The sequence below is a fragment of the Taudactylus pleione genome, unplaced genomic scaffold (genome assembly GCF_031769625.1).
Source record: "Taudactylus pleione unplaced genomic scaffold, aTauple2 ptg000102l, whole genome shotgun sequence".
NCBI lineage: Eukaryota > Metazoa > Chordata > Amphibia > Anura > Myobatrachidae > Taudactylus > Taudactylus pleione.
Window position 1 is genome coordinate 1,888,009 of NW_028284504.1, and position 24,418 is coordinate 1,912,426.

General features: G+C 44.5%; 1 protein-coding gene across 1 annotated transcript in view; it reads left to right on the forward strand.

Annotated features, from left to right (window-relative positions):
• The window catches only part of ITGA2B (integrin subunit alpha 2b), a 122,690-nt gene that overhangs the window by 78,282 nt on the left and 19,990 nt on the right, over window positions 1-24,418 (forward strand). The window contains exons 13-20 of the mRNA XM_088470729.1: window positions 627-835; window positions 3,073-3,255; window positions 3,336-3,381; window positions 5,581-5,685; window positions 7,365-7,420; window positions 8,155-8,306; window positions 10,962-11,087; window positions 20,857-20,924. Coding sequence (XP_088326855.1) covers window positions 627-835; window positions 3,073-3,255; window positions 3,336-3,381; window positions 5,581-5,685; window positions 7,365-7,420; window positions 8,155-8,306; window positions 10,962-11,087; window positions 20,857-20,924 — 945 coding nt within the window. The remainder of the gene's footprint in view (window positions 1-626; window positions 836-3,072; window positions 3,256-3,335; window positions 3,382-5,580; window positions 5,686-7,364; window positions 7,421-8,154; window positions 8,307-10,961; window positions 11,088-20,856; window positions 20,925-24,418) is intronic.

The window sequence follows — 24,418 nt, forward strand, 5'->3', positions numbered from 1 at the left end:
CGGCACAGTTGTGACACACTGAGCGGCCGATTGGTAAGTGTGTATGCTTACCATATTGGTCGCTTGGTCTGCGTGACAGTTGGCCCGCAACAGTGGAAGCCCGACAGCGCTGGAAATCCCGATCGTGGATAGGTAAGTATCCACTAACTTAACCTAACCCCCCTAACCCTAACCCTCCTTAGGGGTGCCTAACCCTAACTTCCCCCCCAAGTGCCTAACCCTAATCCCCCCTCTAAGTGCCTAACCCTAACCACCCCCTTCCGAGCTACCTAAACCTAAGTCCCCCGGGGGGGTGCCTAACCCTAACCCTCCCTCCCCCTATCCTAACCCCAACCCTCCCGGGGGGGTGCCTAACCCTAAGTCCCCCCCGGGAGCCCTAAACCTAACCCTCCCCCCCGCGGCTGTCCGCTCGCAGCGCCCGGCATCACTACGATCGTGATGCCGGGCGCCGGTCTCCCGGCATCGGGTAAAAATGCGGGCGTCTACATCTGCCGGGATAAGACAGTCGGGAAGCCGGCTGCCGGTATATAGGCAGTCGGCTTCCCGATTGCTTCCCCCCAGCAATACACTCAGTCTCTCAATGGCTGCATGTCTGTACTAAAGATTGCTTATATGTTGGCCTACAGTTATGATGATCTACTAGTGGGAGCTCCTGTTTTCATGGAACGTCTGACAAGTGGAAAGCTAAAAGAAGTTGGGCAAGTATATGTGTATATGCAGAAGAAACAAAACATTTTTGACAAAGAGCCTCAGATCCTCACAGGGACTTACCTTTATGGACAATTTGGTGCCGCAATCACACCACTGGGAGACCTGGATAAAGATGGATACAATGGTGAGACCAGGGATAGTGCTAAATAGTTATGCGTTTGAATCCTTATAAGATTGCTCCCTGTTGGATGTTTGATTTTTAGTTAATATACAACTCCATTTGGTAGCGTAATCTTTCAGCCATAACTTTGAACTGTCCCAATCGTAAAGTTCTACGGAATATGCCGCCACTATATACGTAAATGTTAATAAATAAATAATTTAGGCAGGACTATATTTAAAGACCATTTGAGCAGCTGTAAATAACTCAAACCACCTCAAAATTGAGAGCATAAAGGAAGAACAGTAGTTGAATACAGAATATAATGAGCTCCGATTCACCTTAAAAACTTCTGTAACCCCCCTTCAGTGTGCGGTGTGATACCAAGATGCATTTGGAGTGATACACCTCCTATTGCCTTAGGCTAGCTCTCCAGGGTGTGGGCAATACCTGAGAAGGGGGTCCCTGCCCATGCAGGCTTTATAACAGTCACACATATAGATACAGGCTTAGATATACACATGCAGCAACAGTTCTTTTGAATAACTTGGGCGCCAGACCTTCTCTTATAAAAATATACCACTTTATTTCTCTCCTCCTGCACATGACTTTAAAGGACAAGAATATGGTTACAGCAGCTTCTCCTCTCCCTCCAGCTCATATACTTGGCTTGTCAGATGGTATATGACAATCTTATGGATATGGTTACATTACATCACACTCTTCTTCACCAGCACAGTCTTTAAGCACAGTCACGATGAATGCTTTGCACTTTCCACACACAGGTCCAACTGGCCCTTTGCTGGCTGGTGCCTGTAGTTCTCCCCTTCATACATGCAGGTCCACCTGGCCCTACGCTGGCCGGTGCCTGTAGTTCTCCACTTCATACGTGCAGGTCCACCTGGCCCTTTGCTGGCTGGTGCCTGTAGTTCTCCACTTCATACGTGCAGGTCCACCTGGCCCTTTGCTGGCTGGTGCCTATGCTATGCTGGCTGGTGCTTGTAGTTCTCCTGGTGCCTAGGCCTATGCTGGCTGGTGCCTGTAGTTCTCCACTTCATACGTGCAAGTCCACCTGGCCCTTTGCTGGCTGGTGCCTGTAGTTCTCCACTTCATACGTGCAGGTCCACCTAGGCCTATGCTGGCTGGTGCCTGTAATTCTCCACTTCATACATGCAGGTCCACCTAGCCCTCCGCTGGCTGGTGCCTGTACTTCTTCCACATCTTCACACACATCTCACATAACTTCTTTTGCACTCTGGGCCTGATTCAGAGCTGGACGCTCTGACCAGAGCGCTCGCTCTGAATCAGGGCCGGCCGACCTAAAATTGGTGCGGCCTCCTGTAGTAGTGCCCCCATAGTTATGCCCCTGTAGTGCCGCTTATACTAAAAAAAAAAACACCTTAATCCTCGCTCCTGCATCCGCCGCCGTCCTGTCCGCCCGGCGGCTCCTCGGAACTATGGGAGAGACGTCATGACGTCTCTCCCAAAGTGCGCATGGAGAGAACCGGATGCTGGAGTTCAGAAGAGAACTCCGGCTAACGCGGTGCCGCAGGGAAGGAGCCGGGCGCCCGCTGGTAATAACATCTCAGCGGCCGTCCGGCTTAGAGCCTTCCTGCGGCACAGCCGGGCATGCATATGAATCATTCAGAATGATTCATATGCATGTTCGGCTGTCCGTCCATTAACCCCAGGAATTTCATTTTTACCCCATGTGGGGTAATTTACCCCTGTTCCCTGACCACTGCTCTATGGGAATTACTATTGCCTGAGTAGTAGTATTTGTGTACAGGTTGAGTCTCCCATATCCAAAGTGCTTGGGACCAGGGATATTTTGGATATCAGAATATTCCGTATTTTGGAATATTTGCATACCATAATGAGATATCCTGTGAATGGGACCCAAATCTAAGCTAGAAAGCATTTATGTTTTATATACACCTTATACACATAGCCTGCAGGTCATTGTATACAATATTTTCAATAATATTGTGGCTCAAACAAAGTTTGTATACATACATAAATTCAGTTATGTTTCATATACACCTTATACACACAACCTGAAGGTAATTTGATAAAATATTTTCAATCATATTGTGGCTTAAACAAAGTTTGTGTACATTGAACCATCAAAAAAGCAAAGGTGTCACTATCTCAGTCATGCTAAAAAAAATCCGTATTTCGGAATATTTGGTTGTGGGAGACTCAACCTGTATATAATTTATGCCTGAAGGGAATGTGACACAATGTTTGTCTTGTCGTAGATGTGGCTGTAGGTTCTCCGTTTGGAGGAAAATCTGGAGGAGGCTGTGTATACATTTATAATGGTGAGAAGTCTGGGCTGTCGGCACAACCATCCCAGATCCTAGAGAGCCCCCTAAATCCCCCTTCCAGGTTTGGCTTTGCACTGAGAGGAGGAGTAGACATTGATGGTAACGGGTATCCAGGTGATGATCAATAATACAAAGCATAATACAATTTGTCCCCACTGTTCTACCTTGTATTCTGAATTCTGTCTTTTTTGTAGATTTGATTGTAGGAGCATTTGAAGCAGATACAGTGTATGTATTCAGGTGAGAAGATTTAGCAGCATATGGTTACTGAGCTTTTAATCTCTGATCTCTGTAGTGAGCTAGCTGAAGAATAGCTGTGTTTCTGTGTCATAGCTTGTATGGTGTATGATGGTGTTCTGTGATTTCCTGACATCAGGTGCCACTATACATTGTTCTCTCATCTTGTACTTTAAGAACTATGCATCCAAGCCAAGATTAAACCGTTTCATCTTCTTCATATACGTATATATAGCTATAAATATAACACTTTTGGATATCAATAAATGAATAAGGTCCGTGATAGTTTTTGCATTCATATTTTGCAGAAATTTGGGTCGCCATGGTTTTGTTCGCCTTCGGGTGACTTTAACTTATTGGCTTTTATATGCACTTCTCTGACTTTTCCTAGATACAAGACTCTTTCTGGGTTCCCCCTGGGTATTTTTGACTATGTATGTTATGAGACTATATGAGTTGCCTATCTGTCAGGGATGCAGTCATAATGTTGACAATCATAATGTCGACAACACAATATCTGTTATGATGTCAACATTAACTTAATATTGACAGGCAACTTGTCAACATCCTCAGAATGTCGACATGTACACAATGTCAGCATATGAAATTTCAACATCTGAAATTCCAACATTCACAGAATGCCAACATTCGGGTTAGGGTGAGGGGAGGTTAGGGTTAGGCACTAGGGGGACAGGTAGGGATTAGAGATAGGGGGAGAATAATAGCCCAAACCACCGATCCGTCAGGTGTCTGCGACAGAACTGCTGCACACATTACCGCTGGGACCTGGAAGCTGCCTCTTCTTGATTGACTGATCTCTGTTCTGTTCTCCATATTGATTATAAAAATCAATATGTTTAGTAAAAGTAGGGCACACAGAAGTCATATAAATTATATCAGTCATTAGAATTTGGGAAAACGGCTTACATTTTCAACTGTTACTAATGTATGCATCGGTCTACAATGACTTGTTAAATGCAGCTCTGCTGCTAATAACTGAGAAATCTTTGCAGATTACTTTTACATGTTTTTACGTCTTTAGGTCATTAAAAATGCATTAGAAAGAAAAAAAACTACTTCAATATTAACTGCCAACATTCTTTCTCTTCACTGACTAATACATTCCTGTTTTCTTCTGTTTCTGTGACTGAGGCTGATTCTGTGTCGCACGCTGCTGCTACTGCTTTAGCGTCTTTGCCAAAGTCGCATCTGAGACTTTGGGGTCTATTTACTAAGCAGTGTTAAGAGACAAAGTGAAAGGAGATAAGGTACCAGCCAATCAGCTCCCAACTGTCATTTTTCAAACACAGCCTGTGACATGGCAATTAGGAGCTGATTGGCTGGTACCTTATCTCATTTCACTTTTGTCTCTTAACACTGCTTAGTAAATAGACCCCTTTATGCTCATGCTAGTGTAAGCCCTTCCCCTGGTGTACAAGCATGTGCCTGAATGCGCAAGGGCTGGGACATGCACTTTTTGGTCAGCAGTCACAAACATCGGTAGCACCATTAGGACATACATCAGAGTATGGTCTCCAATATACGCGATTAAGCACCTGAGTTCGCAACCATGCTGTGACACTCCTACACCACTCCCATAGCACACCATCAGACTGAATATCCATCTGTTTAGCCACCTCCCAGTCACTGCCTAGGAACGCCCAATACATTCCAGAGTCAGTGTTTCTCAATCAATCCTGCGACTCCGTATGCAGACACAACGGGACACATGCACCGTACAACTTTTTAGAGATTTACATGCATGCGCAGTCACAAAATATCGCTGATTGTTACGTGAACATTGGCATTACGTGTGACTCAGAATCAGCCGCTGTATGTATGGAGTTAGTATGTTCTCCCTATGTTAGCCTTTATTTCTTCTAATAAACCAAAAACATACTAGTAGATTAATGTTATTGTACGTCATTGGGGGAGATGTATCAAAACTTTGAAGAGAGAGAGTGGAGAAGTTGCCAATAGCAACCAATCCGCTTTCAACTGTCATTTTATAAGCTGTGCTAGATAAATTATAGCTAATAGATAATTTGTTACTATGGGCAACTTCACTTTATCTCGCTCGAAGGTTTGATACATCTACACTTTTGTATGGTTGCGACTTTCAACAGTAAGTAAAGGACTGTACAATATGTTGGCCCTATACAAATAAAAGTATGTAGTAATCTTGCATCGTCTCTCTTTCAGAGCCCAGCCAGTAGTTCTCCTCCAAACCTCCATGTACTTCTCTCCAGATACTTTGAACCCAGACTTGAAGCTTTGTAAACACCGGGGATCAGAGGTTGTCTCCTGGTGAGGAAACTGTGTGTGATCTCTACAGCCAGAGCAGTACCAGAGGTGTTGCGACTGGTGCCGCTGCCCAAGCGACACCTGTTTCCAGCTTCTGTGGTACCTGGATGGGCACCTTGCTGCCTACAGAGGCCAGGGCCATAACTAGGGTTGTGCAACCGGTGCCGCTGCACAGAGTGCAAGGCTCTGTGGGTGGCACAGTCGCTGCCCCACAGCCCTTGCTTCTGACTAGCAGGGTACCTGGAACGGTACCCTGCAGTCAGTATTCCTGCTGCAGTGCCACCTGTAGAGTTCATTGGACACTACAGCCAGGCACTCTGTCGTGTGTACAGCTGCCCGGAGATGCTGCTGGCACTGTTGAGCTTCTGGGTGCTGTTCGTCCTGCCCCCTATGTGTGATGTTGTTATGCTATGTGCAAAGGGGGCGGGCTGGCACAGCGTGCTGTTAAGCCCTGTTATGGTTCTTATAGAGGCGTCAGGTGCATCCTAAGGGTAGGTGCCTGACTGTAATGGTTGAGAGTTAAAGACCAGGTATGATATGCTGAGCAATGTCTGTTTTAATTACAGAAGGTGCACATATCTCCTGTATGAGCCTACCTGATCGCTCCAGCCCCCTAATACATCGGTAGAACATCAGAAATAAAACTTGGCAGAGGTTGCTGAGAGAGACTTGTGATGTGAAAAAGCTACTCTCTCGTCTCTCTCCAGTAGCTCTGCAGCCTGCAGGGCCATCAAACACACAAGCCTGTGCTGTGGCTAAATTGTGCTGGTGAAGGAGCTATGCCTGAAGAGAGGTGTTTTCGGAATACCTGATGGTTTAGAGAAGTGATAGGCAACCTGTTACAGTTTAGGGACTGCACTAGGTGGCCACTTCTTAATCTCAATAGAAAGTCAAATTAATACATTTAATCAATGAAATAGACACCTATCTGTAATAACATCAGCCTGCCTTAAGCAAGCATTATAAATTATAACGATTATGAAAACAAAGTAGGAAGGAGCTGGAGGCTGCTAGTTTAGGGTTGGAGGGCTGTATGTGGCCTCAGAGCCACCTGATGCCCATCATTCGTTAAGAGGCTGGAAGAAATGTCTTGTTGTGCAAGCAAGGTTATTCCACAGAATAGGTGTAGTCCAGAAAGTGAAAGGGAGTAGGTAAGGAGTGTGGATGAGAGATACAGATCTTATGCAGAATGGAGGGGTCAAGCTTAGGGATGACCATCGATGGTACCATTGGTGGTTAACCTTGATGGTATGAAACCATTGACCGGTGACCATTGATGGTTTCACCCACCAATGGTCATTCCTGCTCTATTACTCACCAGGCCAATCAGAGGTGGAGATGGGGCTTCGCAAGTCACATTGGGGGCCGAGCTAGGCTCCGTGACCCGGCGGCAAGTATTAAGAGAAAAAAAATCGGGGAGCAGAGTACCATCGATGGCGGAGAACCACTGGATCTTCCTTTATGGCAAAACCATCTAACATCAGTGGTTACCCATCAATAGTTGTTAACAATTATGTATGCCCTATTTTCCCATCTGTCTTGTGCTGTGGTGTCTGACAAATGAACAACATATTGTTATAATATGGTTACTCTTTCCATGTGAGATCATGACATATGAGGGATTAGTTAATTTGCGCTATGTGGATATTATGTTATCTAATGTGTGTGTCTTATTTTTCTAGTTTCACTTTGGGTATCTGCACTCGAGCCCCGGGAAAAAGTCTCCCCAAGACAATAAGTGAGAGCATCTTTATTTCTGGAGGGAAGCATAGGAGTTTACTGTATAAGGAGCATACTGAAAATATTCTTAAAAATGTGTTGACTATATCGACTACATAATTTTATACCAAATGTTATTTAAAAGCCATTTTTTAGGATGTACAAATGTCTGTATTGTAATTTTTTCAGTCCAGTCCAAGTATTTTTTTATGCATTCTTAAGAAAATAAACAATTTGTATGTGTGTTCTTTATGATCACCACCTACTTATTCAGTGAGAAAAGAAATATACAAATGAATAGCACGTCCAAATGTTTTATTGTGGCAGTAATTAATGTCCGTATTTTACTGAGCATAAGAGTATGCAGTAATGTAAAAAATAAATTATGCTGAAATAAAGGTCTGGACAACTACATATCCCAGCTTGCTCTGCCAGATAGCTGATAGCTTGCAGAGTATGCTGGGTTTTATAGCTTCATTTCACTTGGAGATCCACAGGTTCTCCAGGCCTTCTGTTACATTATGGAATGGGATACAAAGGGAGACAATGTAAGGACAGATTGCAGCATTTTTATTTCCCTCTCATGGATTGTCCCCTAGGGGTAAATTATACAGTTATTTTGTTGTCCCCTTACTTGAGTAATTTGTTAATACATGTCAAATCCTAATAATCTTTGTACAATTTTTTATGACAATGTGCCCACTCACCACCTTCCTCCTTTATCGACACCTCTCTTTTGTTTTATTGTTACAGGTCTGCAAGCGGACATCCATCTGGACAGTCAGAAGAACAAGTTTCTACGCAGAACTGTCTTCACTGATACTTCTCTGCCAAGTAAAACTACGACCATTATACTCCAGAGCAACGTAGAACCTGTCTGCAATGAGTTCACAGTCTACCTGCGGGTATATATTAAGTTCCAATGATAAGACAGGGTGATTCCACATCTACTGATCCAATAGCTTTTTACATTAGGTTCCCAACATATATCTCTGAGAGAGCAGCAGGATTCCACTCAAAAAAATAGTGTATAGACGAGTTGACACTAAATTGAGTAGGATTAATACAAGATTTACAGGGAAGGCATTTCATGAATTCCAGCCATGGAAAACATGGAAAAGATCATTTCTGGAATCTGTCTACAGCCAATATGGTAATTGTAATGTTGTCCAGTGTCAAAAACAAATAAGTGCCAACCAGTTAATAATGTAGGGTCAGGAAGAGGATCTCCAACATGCCAGAAAAGGCCTTTTGGTGATGTTATTCAGATGCTTTAGATTGGAATTTTTTTTTGTATTTTGAGACAGATATAAGTGAGTAAGATAGAAGCCACAATGGTTTCCCAATGTTTATTGAACTCTGTATACTAAATTCGACATCAAAGCTGCCTACAAATCTTGGATTTTACTTTTACGTTATGTATTTTTTATTTGAAAATCCCAAATTTTGGCACTTGTGAACATGCAAAACCCAATTTTCTCAGGCCAGGATATATATATAAATATATATATATTTATATTTACACATATATATATATGTGTGTGTATATATAATATATATATATATACACACTGTGTGTGTGTATGTACGTATGTGTATATATATATATATATATATATATATATATTTCTTTTTTTATTTATTATTTTCATGTTGGGATCTCAATGCATTCAAGACCACTCCCAGAGCCCTGGATCTCCGTGCATTTTGTCAAAACTGTTCACTCTGATGATCTTACCCAAATAACACTGGTCAACATGATTTTTTTCACAGGAAAACTGAATAGTGGCTCTAGTGCAATTTTTTAATTCTGAATTCAAGTATGTGATTAGGATTTTTCCATCAGGCATAGTGTGTTTGTGACAGTTACTTTTCTTTTTTCAGATTTTACTGTTCTTTATGACCTGTCATACACACACAGACAGATGCATACAAGCAATATGTCCCCCTGTAGTCCCTCCCCACTCTCGCCTTTATGTGGAGCCTCCAGCAGCTTCCTCCTCCATGCAGCCTGACCTGACGGTGTTGCCCCGACCTCCTGGTCGGGTCAGAGGAGCATGTTTGCTGGGCTCCTCCAATCAGGGCTAAGCACATTCTCCTGTGACCCCTGGGTGTGTCTCAGCATAGAGGAGCCTTTTAGCATAAGAATTTGTTGAATTAGTTGTTAGAATATTTTTAATAATGCCAAGAAAGTGTTTAAATCATCCAGATAATTTCTGTTATGCGTGTGGTGAAGTACTGTAACCTTCAAATCTCAGAGGCAAAATTTCACACCACTTGTAAAAAAAAGTGTTATGAACTTTATTTCGGGTGTAAAGCTGGTGATCGGGCTAAGAACTGGGCCCCGCATATTTGCTGTGTATCATGTGTTAGGCTTCTCATTGGCTGGAAAAATGGTCCACATCATATGCCATTTGCAATTCCTATGATTTGGAGGGAACCAAAGGACCATTCAACTGATTGATTGCTATTTCTGCTTAACTAACATTAGAGGACTCCCACCTAGAAAATCTTGGGGCTGTCAGTGATGAGCATGACAAGCGTTTCCATAAGCAGATTTCTATAATGGAAAACAGGTACCAAGGCAAATGGAGTCCCAGTATGCTGGCTGACTGTTGCTGGACCATGAAGAGAGACATCCCAAAGGCAAAATATGCCCTAAAATCATCATCTACAACTTTTTAGGTCAGCCAGAATGAGGTGTATATTTTCGAAAATATTTTTATTATGACTCTTTAGCACAAAAATAACAACATATTGTGGTTTTGCACAAATATGCATAACAGATATCGCTGTACAACACATAACATAGTTTTGATACCATACAAAATTCCAACAATATACCATAACATATCTATCTCTGATATTATAGAAACTGAAAAATTATCTATCAGATTTCAATAATTGAGTCTTGCCGTCATGTGGATAATGGCCCCTCCCCTCTAAAACAATATCGGCGGGTCGTTAGCCACCATTCTGAGTTCGAACCATGATGTAGGAGAAAAGCACTTGTGGAGCAATTGCCTTGTATTCAGTGGCAGAGTGGTCACATAACTCTCCCACATCTCAAAAAACCTACCAACCCTGGCCTCCCTCTCCAAGGATGCCTCTATCCAGTATGAGGTGTATATTTATCATTTAGACTTATGTAAGTACTAATTTAATAACATTGTAAATATACAGTATGTCGCAAAAAAACCCTGCCCGATGGGAAAAATCTGAATGCATATTCTATTTCAGCACAAAAATAAATTTTTTAATAAATCGGTTTATTTTGTTCTTGTGAAAGAAAAAGTTTATTTTCGTAGACCAGTGTAATTTATCAGGTTTTTATTTTTTATAGATAAAAACTTATATTGCACCCTTACACCTGCTGTCTGCAAGGAATAAGAGGGTTAATGAAACTTTCATTCCGTATAAATATATTATAGTATTAAATGTGTGCATAGAATAAAAGTATATGGTAAAATAATTTGCATTGGATCACTTGACATGGAATAATCCAACAGGTGTATATACAGTGAACCACAGTACTAGAATGATCCTCTCATTTGTTACAGGATGAAGTTGAATTTAAGGATAAACTGAGTCCTATAGTTGTTAGTGTGAACTTCAGTCAAATTAGTACAGAAGCTCCAAGCGTTTTGCCACCAGTGATACACGGAAACACCTTTTTGCAGGAACAGGTGAGACCTATGGAGCATGTGTCCTGAATATTAGGATGAAGGAGCGAATGATTTAAGGGGTTAATTATGTTGAATGGGGCTGTTAGAATGATGCTGAAAAGGTTAATGATGTTTGAGGAGGAGTTAATTAGTGATGAGGGGATGATTTGTGTGGAGGTCAAAATAAAAAAAGAGAAGCTCTCTGGGGCTGATATTGTGTTGGACGTAAAGTGGCTGTAGTTTGCCGTAGCTGCGGAAACCTGATTTACTACTTTATGCTAATGCAAGTATTCGTCAGGCTAATGTGGAGGTCCGTGCATCTGTTAGCGGAGACCTGTTTTGCATATTGATTTTACGCCAGCCACTGATACCGTCACTATTCTATCAGCACATGCACTAGCCCCATGGTAGGCACAAGAGATCAGTCAGAAGGAAGCTTCCCTTCCCTGTACGCACAATGGAGCTTTAGATGCACGCCCACAATACTCCCAGAGTCCCATGACATTCCCACAAGACAGAGCGATTCTCTGCACTCACATTGCTGTAGCCCAAAAACGCCCAATTTGACGGAAAGACAGATGTGTCCGACTCGCCGTTTGTGTCTGTGAACAGAAATCCATCCGACTCAGTCACTCCCACTAAGTTGTATGGTGGTCATAAAACTGCTGTATATAGGGCCTGTTTCAGAGATGTATGCAATGGCGATTTTTATACAGAAAAGCAATTTTTTGCTATTGTGCATGTGTCAAAGTCGCACTGCGCACACGCAGCGATTGTCTTGCTATTCCACACGCACAGAGAACCCACTTGCAGAATGAGTGACATATAGTCAGCGTTTGGGGGCGGAAACGGAGGTGTGTCTTACCATTTAAACACTGTTACATGGGCGTGCATAAATTAGCCATTGCGATCTCCTATGCAGCATGAGAGCTCTCTGCATGTCAGGAGAGCCACTGTATTTGAGACAGGTCAGACCTGCCGCAAGGGCTGCATGGCTGGTCAATGTTACCGATATTTATGCTGGTACGCAATGTTGGATGCAGATGAGAAGGAAGCAGTGGGCATTCGTATGCTCAAGTAAGCTTTGGAACTATTAGCATATTTTCTTCTTCAGGATCCATAGGGGTTCCACAGGGTTGACCTTGGGGTATAGGTTGGGAACCAAATCCGGGCACCACGCAGTTAAAGCTTTCAGCTCCCAGGATGCACTGGGTCCACTCTCTCTATAACCCCACCCACAAGCCAGAGGCACCTCAGTTTAAGTTTGTGCCCGGCCGGAGATGGTCACCGTTATCGCAGGGGGGCTCATTAGCAGCCCCTAAGCTTAATTTTATTTTATTAGTTTAAATTTTATTTTATTTTTAGAACTCGTCAGAGCGGCAGCGTCGGACTGCCAACTGGATGTCTAAGCTGCCGCTCCTCAACCCCGCCCACGTCGCAACGCCAGTACAGATCTGGGGATCGTGGCGGGACCTCAGAGTCTGTGCTAACCGGACTCTGCGGGCACTCAGGACTGCTGCCGGATCGCCGGGGAACAGGTAAGATCGCGGGTCACCGCTTTCGGTGACCTGCGGGTATATGCAGTCTTTGCCTCTGGTCTCGGTCTCTGGGGACAGACCGGAGGTGCTGGCAGTGGCAGCGGGCCCCTCTATACCCCGCGTGTACACTAGACCACCAGGGACTTATAGTTTGGCAGCGGGAAGCCTGGGTCCCGGGGGTTAATAGCCGGCCAGGGGAGGCAGCCTTCACTGTTACGGTGGCTCCTCCCCTCAGCTCAGCGCGCCTTTCCAGAGCAAGGTCTGGCGTCCCTGAGCTGCTTCCTCCGTGGGCCACGCTTCCTCTGGGGTCTCCAGGCACCCATTTTATCTCTATGGTGCAGCAGCAGATCTCCTAGGATGGCAGTTGGTCCAGTCCCCCTGCGTACCTCACCATTTGGGTGAGTGTGCTCAGCGCTATAGCCTTCCCAGACACTGAATATGGGCAGTTGAATGTAGTGCCATTTGCAGTAAATTATATGTAATGTTTATATATATGTCTGCATTCTATGTGACTTATGCTAGCGCTGACTGTCTGTGCTTTTTCTCTCACCTGTCAGTGTACATCTATCCCTTTTCTTTACAATCTGCCCTAATACAGGTGTACTTAGGGTGGTTCTGAGACCTCACATATATATACTTGTCAATATCTGTGAGGTTGGTTACATACTGTTGGTGCTGCACGTGGCCATATTTTAGGTGGAACTGTGTGTTGCATACGCTGATAATGGGTCCCTGCAGCTAATCTTGGCGCCAGTCAGGACCAGTACAGCGCTGTTTAATATTTCCACAATGATTGTTAGTCAGATATGTCTGACCAGGAAATAGAGCACGATACTACACCCATTTTTGCAACCCTGCAAGTCATGTACCGCAGGTATGAGTACGGAGGATTTGACTCAGAAAGAGTTATGTTATATGGCGCCATCAGGTGTCGGGCCCCTTACAAGACCCTGGCCTCCATTGCGGATCACCTGGCGGCCCCCATTGTTGTAACTCACTTGGGGTTACTTCAACATGCTATCCTTTCATCTCAGCGTATCGCGCAGTTTCTTGCGGTTTAACCCTGTGACACAGACTATCGCTCCCTACCAGGGTTTTTCACAGTACATGCAATTCCCTCAGGTACCACAACAGTCTGTCATTTCCCTTGCAGGGATTACCGCAACAGCCACTCTGGGTGGATGTCATTTCTACGAAACACAAAGTGGCATAATAAACGCCCTGTGGTTATTTCCCAGTCTGCACTGCTGTTTAACATAGATCATCAGCCAAGCATGAACTGGATGATGTATCGGTCTTCTATCCCTCTCACACGAGGGGGAGCCTAAATCAAGTATTATTATTACTGCTTTGGTGCTGGCGGTCAAGTCCATCCTAGTTATAGAGGATGTCGAACCTGCACCTAAATCAAATCACCCTCAGTTTAAGCATAAATGTGTCTTCGACTGTTTTCCCCTACTCTGACCAGCGGGTGGATCACATGGCGGGGTCTGGCTATTGCCAGATCAGAGGTATCACAAAAGCGTTTGGCCTCATGTTTCCCATTCCCTGAGGGTCATTGCAAGTAATAGGAATCACCTCCTGGGGTGGATTTTCATGTTACTCGTCTAATTAAGAGCGCTACTACGCCTCCCATCCCTGCCCAGACGGATTTTACAGATCCATAGGTGGTAACTTTGCCTGAAATCAATATACTCGCTGTCAGGGGCTGTTGCCCGTCCAACCATGGCTATCGCATGGGTGGCTAATGCTATTGAGTGCTGGGCTGATGCATTTGTGGAGCTTTTTCCCTCAAAACCTTCTGGGGATCAGCTACCTTTTGTTGCTCACATTTAAAATGCAGTTTCATATGTTGGAGTAACAACATTGGATGCCATTTTCCTAACCTTCAGGGTTTCTGCTGCGACTGTATCCACCGCCATACCCTATGGCTGCGCTCAAGGAAGGCAGAGGTGAACTCCAAGATAGGCCTTAAAATGGATACCCTATATTGGGGAGATCTTGTTTGGTCCTGACCTTGACAAGATTGTAGCACCATTGGAAGTATCACTAACGGCAAATTTCCGTCTTCAGCTACTCCCACTACAAGGCCTCGGACTAAATCTGTTGAGTCTTTTGGTCCTTAGGGACAGCTTAAAGGCCAGTCTTTTCCTAGGCTTTTGGCCACCATACCCGGTGCCGAGCAGATCTGGACATCCAGACGCCCTGCTTCTAAACCTAAGGATAAACCTTCAGCCTGATGGGACAGGTCTTCATCTGGTGGATTCCAGAGTGAGATTCTGACTTTTTCAGTTCGCCCAGTGCTGGTGTCAAGTCACCACGGATGCTTGGGTAAGAGTTGAAGTCTCTCACGGGTATGCCCTCTCATTGCTCAGACGCCCTCCACACGTGTTTTGCTACACAGGCCCTTCTTCAGACCCGAACAAGACCTTACAAATCCAGAAAGCTATACAGTCCTTGCGGTAAGCAGGGGTAATTATGCCAGCCCCACTATCTCAGCGAGGGTCTGGTTATTCTTTCTCTCTGGTGCAGAGGCTGAATGGTCATCATTGTCCTATCTCTGAACCAATTCCTAAAGGTGCCTAGGTTCAGGAGGGAACCCCTATGCTCCATCATCCGTGCTATGGAACCTGTGGACTTTATGGTATCGCTGGATATTCAAGACGCATACCTACAGGTACCTATAGAGCCCTCTCATCAGCATTAGCTCAGGTTTGCTGTGCCACAGCAACACTTCCAATTTTCGGGCTCTGTCTCTTGGACTGTCCACAGCCCCACCGGGGTTTACCAGATTTATGGCTTTTATGACAGCCCACCTATTCAGGGTATCCGACTGCTCCTGTATTTGGATGGCCTCCTGCTCTTAGCAAGATCACCAAAGTACTTTAAAGCCATTTCCAGTTAACCATTGCTTTCCTTCACAAGCATGAATGGTTAATCAACTGGGGAAAAGTCCTCCCTGAATCCCGCATAGGGTATGATTCATCTGGGAGCCCTGCTGGATTCTCAAAATCGGAGAATCTTTCCGACATCCGACAAGATCTCCACTCTTCAACTACGAGTGCGCGGATGTATCCACAGTCGACAAGTGTCTTTACACTCTGTAGTGCGGGTTCTGGAATCCAGGGTGTCTACCTTTTGGAAAGGTGGAATATGCTCAGTTCCATTCCAGGCCTTTGCAAAAACTGATCCTCTCCAGAGGGAACCGGTTTCTTCATCGGATCACTGTTCAGATGATGATGCTCTCTCCGGAGGTGTGTCTGTCTCTATCTGGGTGGCTATGGCCATCTCATCTAGGCAATGGCGTCACAAGACGGGTGCGGCCCGCACCCGGGTGTCACCCGCCGAGGGGTGACACCAAGGTGCAGGATCCCCCTCAGTGACAGGAGCCGGGTGCTGCACTATAGCATTAAGTGCAGCTCTCGGCTCCTGTCAGTGAGGGAGCCGGCAAGAGATGCCAAAGCAACCTTTATAGACGCATTATCAGTGAAGTGAACCTTCCAGTTTGCGTACCTATTCCCTCCAGTCTCCTTTCTTCCTCGAGTTCTTTGGAAGTTCAAACAAGATGGAAGCACTGTCCTGCTGGTGGCTCCAGCTTGGCCCAGATGTCATTGGTACTCAGATCTTTGGAGTCTCTCCATCGACGCTCTGTTCCTGCTGCCTCAATATCCGGACCTGTTGTCTCAGGGTCCTTGCCTTTCCCTGGACCTGGATCGTTTGTCTTTGATTGCATCTCTACTGTGGTCCTAAGGCTTCTCTGGCTCTGTGATCATCATCGGGATGTTTAGAGTGTGTAGGCCAGATTTTGCTGGGATCTACCACAGCATGTGGCATAAATAATTCTTCTGCTATCGTACCTGTAGCTACGATCCTCAGGTGTTTTGGATTTCCAGAAGTTCTTGTATTCCTTCCAGCTGGCTTGGGTCTAGCCCTCCGCCTGGCCTCCCTGATAGCGCGGGTCTCTGACTGTGAGTATGGTTAGGATGTGGAATTGCTCCACTCCCGGGTATCCAGTCCTTCCTTCAGGGTGTTTTCTGGATTCTGCCTTCCTTTACCCCCCCCTAGGGGCTCTTTGGGATTTGGTAGTGGTTCTTCATGCCCTTCTAGGGCCTCCTTTTGAACCACTAGCTTTGATACGTGGTCTATAGCTTAAACTCTCTTTCTTATGGTGTTTACATCTGCCAGGAGAGTGTCGGAATTGGGAGCGTTCTCATGTGGCTCCCTCTTCTCGATATTTCACGAAGACAGGGTTGTGAGCTGCACTCGCCCTGTGTTTCTTTGTAAAGTGGTTTTTAAGTTCCATATTATTCAGGAACTTATGGTACAAACATTTCAGTCACCAGTCCTCTCAGCGGGTGTGGCCTCATTGACTGTGGTCCGGCCTCTCAGGATTTACGTAGTCCGTTCCAGTTCCTTCCGGAAATCAGACTCCTTATTTGTGCTCTATGGATTTCACATCAAAGGATGGCCGGCCAATAAACAAACATTGGCTAGATGGCTTCGTATGACTATCTCAGGGACCTCAACATTGGAAGGCCTTTCGGTTTCGGTTTCTGTTGATGCTTATTCTACTCAGGCTGTGGACCCCTCGTGGGCGGCTTGCTGTGGCACCTCGGTTGTTCAGCCTTACAAGTGGGCCATGTGGTCTTCTGTTCAGACCTTTTTAAGCTTCTATGCATTGGGTTTCTTTGCTTCTCAGGATGCTTCCTTTGGGCGACGGATTCTCCTCTCAGCACAGGAGCGTCCCCACCCTTACAAGGACTGCTTTAGGACATCCCCCAAGGTCAAACCCTATGGACCCCCTATGGACCCTGAAGAAGAAAATGAGAGATATGGTAAGAACATACCCTTGTTATCTCTTTCTTCGAAGTCCATAGGGTCCACAGAGCATTCGCCCTGACGCACCTGGCTTCATATGGGCTGTGTTACTGGTCACCGGTTTCCCGTCTCCTTCTCTGTGAGTATGGTTCTTGTGTGTTCCAGTCTTCTCTCTCTTTCTTTCCTCCTCCGGCCTTTGGCTACTTACAAACTGAGGTGCCTCTGGCTTGGGGGTGGGGTTATAGGGAGAGTGGACCAGTGTATCCTGGGAGCTGAAAGCCTTAACTGCGTGGTGCCCGGATTTGGTTCACAACCTATACCCCAAGGTCAACCCTGTGGACCCTATGGACTTCGAAGAAAGAGAGATAACAAGGGTAAGTTCTTACCATATCTCTCATTTTCACAGTTGCGGTCCGTGCGAAATTGCAGCTGCGATCGCATTAGTGTCCGTCTCTGAATCAGGCCTAGAGTGTATGGCGGCCTCAAAAAATGCTTACTGTATTGTGTGGTGGTCACAAAAAATGTGCTTTGTAGTGTATGGCAGCCACAACAAATCTCTGTACAGTATTGTGGTCACTGCGATGCTGTGTGTGTGGTAGTATTAATGTAATATCATAGGTAATATTTGATGCAATTTATGTAATTTAGATGTGAATGTTTTAATTTTGAAACACATATTTTTACAACTTTGCGCCTTCTCATGTTCAAAGTTGGCTAAACCAATTTTCTAGGAGCGCCATTTTACCTGGAATCACTTGTATGAGGGGCGCATTAATGCGATTTCTTATTGCATAATCCCCCCTTAAAGCAGAGCTGTAAGGTTATAGAGGTTTCCAGAATATATCCGAGAATAAGAAGTACATGGACAAAATGTCGACACAGAATAGGTCGACGTGGATGAAGGTCGACAGGTACAAAATGTCGATACAAACCTGATCAACACTTTTTGGGGGTTTGTTAGAGTTAGGCACTTACTGGAGGGTTAGTGTTAAGCTGGCCACACACTAGACCATCTTACATCTAACCAGCCAACTAGTTGATTGGTTGAAATGAAAATCTGGTAAGGAATGGGAGTAAATGTTGATCAGCAATTTACTCCGAATTGCCAGAAAACAGATGAAAATAGTCGTTCAGACAAGTTTGTTAAATGTTTGATCTAAACAATTTGTTCAAACAACAGTTTTTGTCCATTTTCCGGCGTTTGGGAGCAAATTGCTGATAGTCATTTGCTTTCATACCTTACCAGATTTTCATTCCAACCAATCAACTAGTTGGCTGGTTGGATGTAAGTTGGTCTAGTGTGTGGCCAGCTTTAGGCACTAGAAGGAACAGTCAGGGTTAGGCAACAGGGGCTGCTTAGGCCCCCAGAAGCTTTAGGGACTATGATAGTGTGAAATACTTTTAGATGCTTCTTTAGCACCAGCTGAGACTATGCCATCAGTGTCACTATTCTGAGTTTTTTTCCAAGGGGTCCCCTCAAATAAGACTTTGTCACTTGGGTGCCCCATGTTTGTTTGATGTTGTTTTGCAACCTGTATGTATCCTCTGTGGTTGAGAGTCTTTTCTTACCTATATGGTGATTTATCTGCAACAGGAAATTGTTTCTCTCTCCTTTTTACCTCCATTACTTTTTACATATAATTATGTTTTTTCCATTGATGTCTATACAATATTGAGAATTTACTCTTCTCCCATTAATGGTTTTACAATGCTGAGATTTAAGATTCCTTGTTGGTTATAGATTTACAATACAAGGATTCTGTTTTTCACACTGGCTATTGTAAGGTGTCTGTACTTGTTCCTAACGGGTTGAGTATGAAATTCCAGCTGTCGGGATGCCGCTGGTCACAATACCGACAGCGGCATCCCGACACCCATAGGGAACACTCGTAAGTATTTTTCTAACCCCTACCCTAACACTCACTGCCCAGCGCCTAACCCTGACCTCCCTTCCTAGTGCCTAAACCTAACCTCCCCCTCCCCGCACACTTATCCTAACACTCCCTCCCCAGTGCCTAATCCTCCCCGTAATGCCTAACTCCACTATCTAACCCTAACCTCCCCCTAACACCCCGATACTTACCTTCGGGATGCCAGCGGTCAGGATACTGGTGCCGGGATCCCGACCTGTTAGCCCTGTGCATGCTCTCTGTAGCCAAATGTACACATCTATGGTTATTTCAGACACTTATTCAAACCAGTTGCATCTCCACTTGCGGCTGAACGGGTGTAACTGGGTGGTAATGGGGCGTTTACACATAGACTAAGTTGAGTGAGGGCATGTTGTGAATGTTTCGTTGGAAATGGGGGATATGCAGATTTTTGGAGTATGTAGAGATGTGTCTGATTTCTGAGGAGTTTCTTGCACCAGGCTATAGGGCTAGTGTAAGTGTGCACTGATAATGTTGATGGCTACGTTTACTAGCAGAAGAATAGTGGCAGGGTGCAGTCACATAGATGCTTGTAACTCTGCATATGGGTGAATATCCACATTTGCTGCCACGCATGCAGTGCCCCATTATGTGAATGACTTACTCTACTGCAGTATGGACAGATAAGGGCTGCTGATTCTTTTTATTCTAAGGGGCCTATTCATCAACACTAAAATGACGGTTTTAAGGACATTTTTCTTAATTACCGTTATTTTAGTATTCATTAACACACTTAAAACAGGAAATATCCTGATATCTCCTGGTTAAGTCCCCCTGCATTAATTTACACATTCCCGATACATTCATCAAATTCCGAAAATTATGTATTTTCGGAATTTGATGGTGTTACTATACACCACTCTCAGGTGGCGTATAGCGGGTTACACTTACCTGCTTTCAGCGTGAGCTGGTCCTCCTCGGCTCCCTCCGTCGCTCCCTGGTCCCTCCTCCGGCTGCTGCTCTGACTGTGTTCTCCCGGTAAAACACAGTAAAGTAAAAGAAATGTAAAAAAAAATCATCAGACGGGAGGTCGGGGTCCGCGGCTGCAGCCTGTGATAGGCATCCAGGTAGGTGGGAGAGGGGAGCGGAGGGGGGCACACAGGGTTGCCGCACCTGTAATCAGTGCTGCGCATGCGCCGCTTTTGTGAATGTAACGGCGCATGCGCAGAACTGATTACAGCTGTGGTAAGTTAGAATGGAAAGGGAAAAGTATCTATTTTCTGAGAAGCTGTCATCGCAGAAATTACAGCTTTTCAGAATACTGATGGAGAGGAGGAATGATGTATTCCTCCAGTAATGAGGTAGAACTCTATGCGAGTTCTGAACCTAACTACCTCCATCGATTTTTTTTATTTTTTTTTTAGTGTTGATGAATAGGCCCCTAAGCCCTCCATGTAAGAAAGGAGTCTATGACTTCCTGACTTTTTATTCAAAGAGCTTCTTTGTTTAGATGTCTGATGTGTACAGATACATTTACATGAGTGCTCTTTCCTTGTGCTTTAGATTCATATCCTTTTGGAGTGTGGTGAAGACCAGGTCTGTATTCCTGACCTGCATTTGAGTTCCAGCTGGTAAGTGCTTCTCATAATGCCCAGGTTTTATTATTTAAAAAAATGTATAATAATAATTTAGGATATAGTTCAATCACTATACAAATTAATCTTCCTAAATATTTCTCTTTCTCTAGTTACTCTCCTATTATGTGTATGTAGTAAACGCTTTTTATTATAATAATTATTATTATGAATATATAGTTCCAGCATATTCATTTGCACCATACAATAGGTAACAAAACAGTAATCGAACATTAATACAAAAGACTGGGTAATAACAGACAGAAAAAGAGGTAAGAGGGCCCTGTTCACAAGCGTACAATCTATAGGGACATAGGCATTGATACACAAGGATAAATGCTACTTATTGCATATTGGTCCAGCCATAATGCAGAGGCCCTTAGGCACACAACAGTAATGGCCTGGGATCAGTGGGAAGTGTGAAGCCGGTTACACAGTAGATGATTTGTCGTCCGATCAGGCGACATATCGGGCACATCGTCCCCTCAATGTCACTGATGATGCAGGCTCCCGCGCGTTGTCAGCATCATCGCAAGTCGGTCCTGCACAAAATCGTTAGCGAGGGCCATGCCCCCGCCATCACGCCGTCGCTGCTGGCATCAGCAAGTGTGTATGCACTTGATGATGCCGGCACCCCGTCGGGTGCCGTCGCTTACGAGTTCGGTACACGCTAGACATCGTCTACTGTGTACCGGCCTTGAGTGTAGAAAGAGAAAATATGTTAAGTTATGTATCGTCTGCGTAGAGGGAAGGTAATTGGTATAGCTTACGGAGGTTATGTGGGTGGTTCTGGAATTTAATAAGCTTGCTTGAAGAGGTGAGTTTTCAGGGAACTCACCCTGTGCTCCAAGAAATATATTTTTGCTCGCAAGATTACCATGACAAAAATCTCTAGTTTAGCCTTGGCTGTCACAATACAAGGTGTCTTGACTAATTACCCTACATAGAATGGCGTACAGTGCCTCTGGGACTATAAGGTACTACTCCACACATATGTAACACTACAAGGCTATGTTACAGACTTGTCCTCTTGGTTTGATGCTGTTACTCTATGTAGGTATTTCACTCTTGGGGGTCAAACCTATTAGCCGCAATGATCTCGCTGCTGCGAGTTACCACGGCAATTGCCACACTTTACAACAGCCCAGATTTGCAGAATTTTGCTCGCAGCCCATAGGGCTCCGAGCAAATTTCAGCGAATTTGGGCCCGGAGCGGGCCGCGAAGGGTGTGAGGTGTCGGTCCATTGCCGGCATTTTAATGCTGTTGGAACGGCAACTCGAACTCCTCGCACATAATAGGATTGACCCCATTGTCACATACCAATAATATCACAAAAAGGCTATAATCACTTTGTACAATAAAACATTAAAGCAGATATCACTCAGAGGACCTGATTCAGGAATGATCGCAGATGCGATTACACACGCAGACAGCTAATTGTTGAGTTCTGCACATCGTGATACGATGTGTGTACTCAGCGATGATATACACAGTTGCTGATGCTGGCAACGACGAACGACGACACGGGGGGACGGGGACGTGGCCATTCTGCATTCGGCAGCATGGCATCGCTAACAATATCCCCAGATTGTAGTGCAAATACAGACGACTGGAGATATCGTTAATGACCGGCGGGAGAGCGCATCGTCAATGATCTAGTGCGTACACACTAGATGATTAAATTAAATTGTCGTTATTGGCAATATCGTTTAAAAAATCCTCTAGTCTGTACGCACCTTAAGAGAGGCATTCCTAGTTGGATCTTACCATTTTTAATGGTCCTATCACAGATGTCTAATCCGGAGTTATTTTATCAAGCTTATGTATTTATTGATCTGGTAGTCCCCCTGGGAATCACACATGCAGTGAGAAAACTTGTTGTGATAGCTGAAAAGCTCCAATTTAATTATTGATCCTATTCAATGTGGCTTCCCACTAAATTAGATTACTTTAATAATATTATTTTATCTTTGTTTTCCTTCTATGCCTTTCAAATATGTATTTATATCATCAAGCAGAGTTGTTTTGTTTCCGTTGATGTGAACCATATCAGTTGTGATTACTGTGTTCAATACAATTACATCAATAGAGTGGAGTCATATTGTTCCCTATTCAGTTGCAACTAAAACAAACAACTGTCTATAGTATAAATGTCTAACTGAGAAGCTCGGATGTAAATTGGAAGAAAAATTGACATGCTTAGTTAAATTTACAGGGTGGGCACCAAGAAATTAAAATAAACTAAACCTGATTTATCTTTTATATACCTTACAAACAGATACGTCTCACTGCTGATGCTACACTATGAAAACATAGTGCTAATTTTCAGGCCTTGCTCATGTATTGTGTTTTATAAGTGATTATATATAAGTGGCCACTAGAAACCTTGTAATAAAATGCATGTAGCCATAGGGATCATTGTGCCTTATAACCAATGCAGGGAATGGCATTGCCGTTTGAATGTATATATCTCTGATTTCATTTTTTTTTTCAAAGTATATTACTGCTACATAATTAATGTGCAATCAGGAAGATTCCCAGGGGTAAATTTACTAAGATTCGAGTCTGATCGAGCTTGGTTTTTGTTAAACTCTATATGTATCACCGAAACTCCGGTGATTTTCCCGTTTTTAAAGTGAGTTTATCTGAAAGTGAGTTTTCCGTTGGTGAAGCAGATGAAGATTTCTCCCTCCGAGTAGCAAGTTTAGATAAGATTACTCACCCGAGATTGCAGTGTTTTCTCTCTGCAAAACTCTCCCGAGCTAGCAGCCTGCACATATCAGTGAGATATGTGAAGGCTGCTTGTGTGGTCAACCTGTTAAACAAGGGTTAAATCTTTAAAAAAAAAAAATTACACAGGCTCCCGTCCCCCCCAAAAGCATAACCAGCCTCGGACTGGTCAGCCAGTACCTAAAATTACGGGGAACAAAATGAGTAGGGTTCCACCGTAATTTAGGAACTAGCACTTTGCTGCAGGGCCAGTTGCATAGTGCTCCCCCTATATTTAAAACCAGCACCGGACCCAAACCGATCGAGGTGTAATGCCACAGACAGGAGACCCTATTATCGGGTCTCCATGGTCAAAGCATTCGCACCCCAAGCCGGTCAGGCCAAGCCGGGTATCTCAGGGGAGGTGGGGAACCCCCCAAATGGGTGTCCACCCTCTCCCCAAACCCCAGGCTTGGTCTGAAGCCCAGGTCTCTTCCGCGCACCCCTGGGCTCTGGGTACAGGGGTAATAATGGAACTACAGGTGCCAGCATGCCTGCCATTTTGCACTTGTGGAACTATAAGTACCAGCAGGCGGCCGGCACCCATACCCCCCCCCTGTAAAATAAATAGTTAAAAAACCACAGTACACACACCGTATACAGTAAACGTTATTGCATACACCTATGCCACTCACACATACTTACCTGTGCCAGCTGTTCTGTCCCTTTGTCCCATGTAGATTCCACGGATGCACCTGGAAAAAAGATCCCATATTCACCT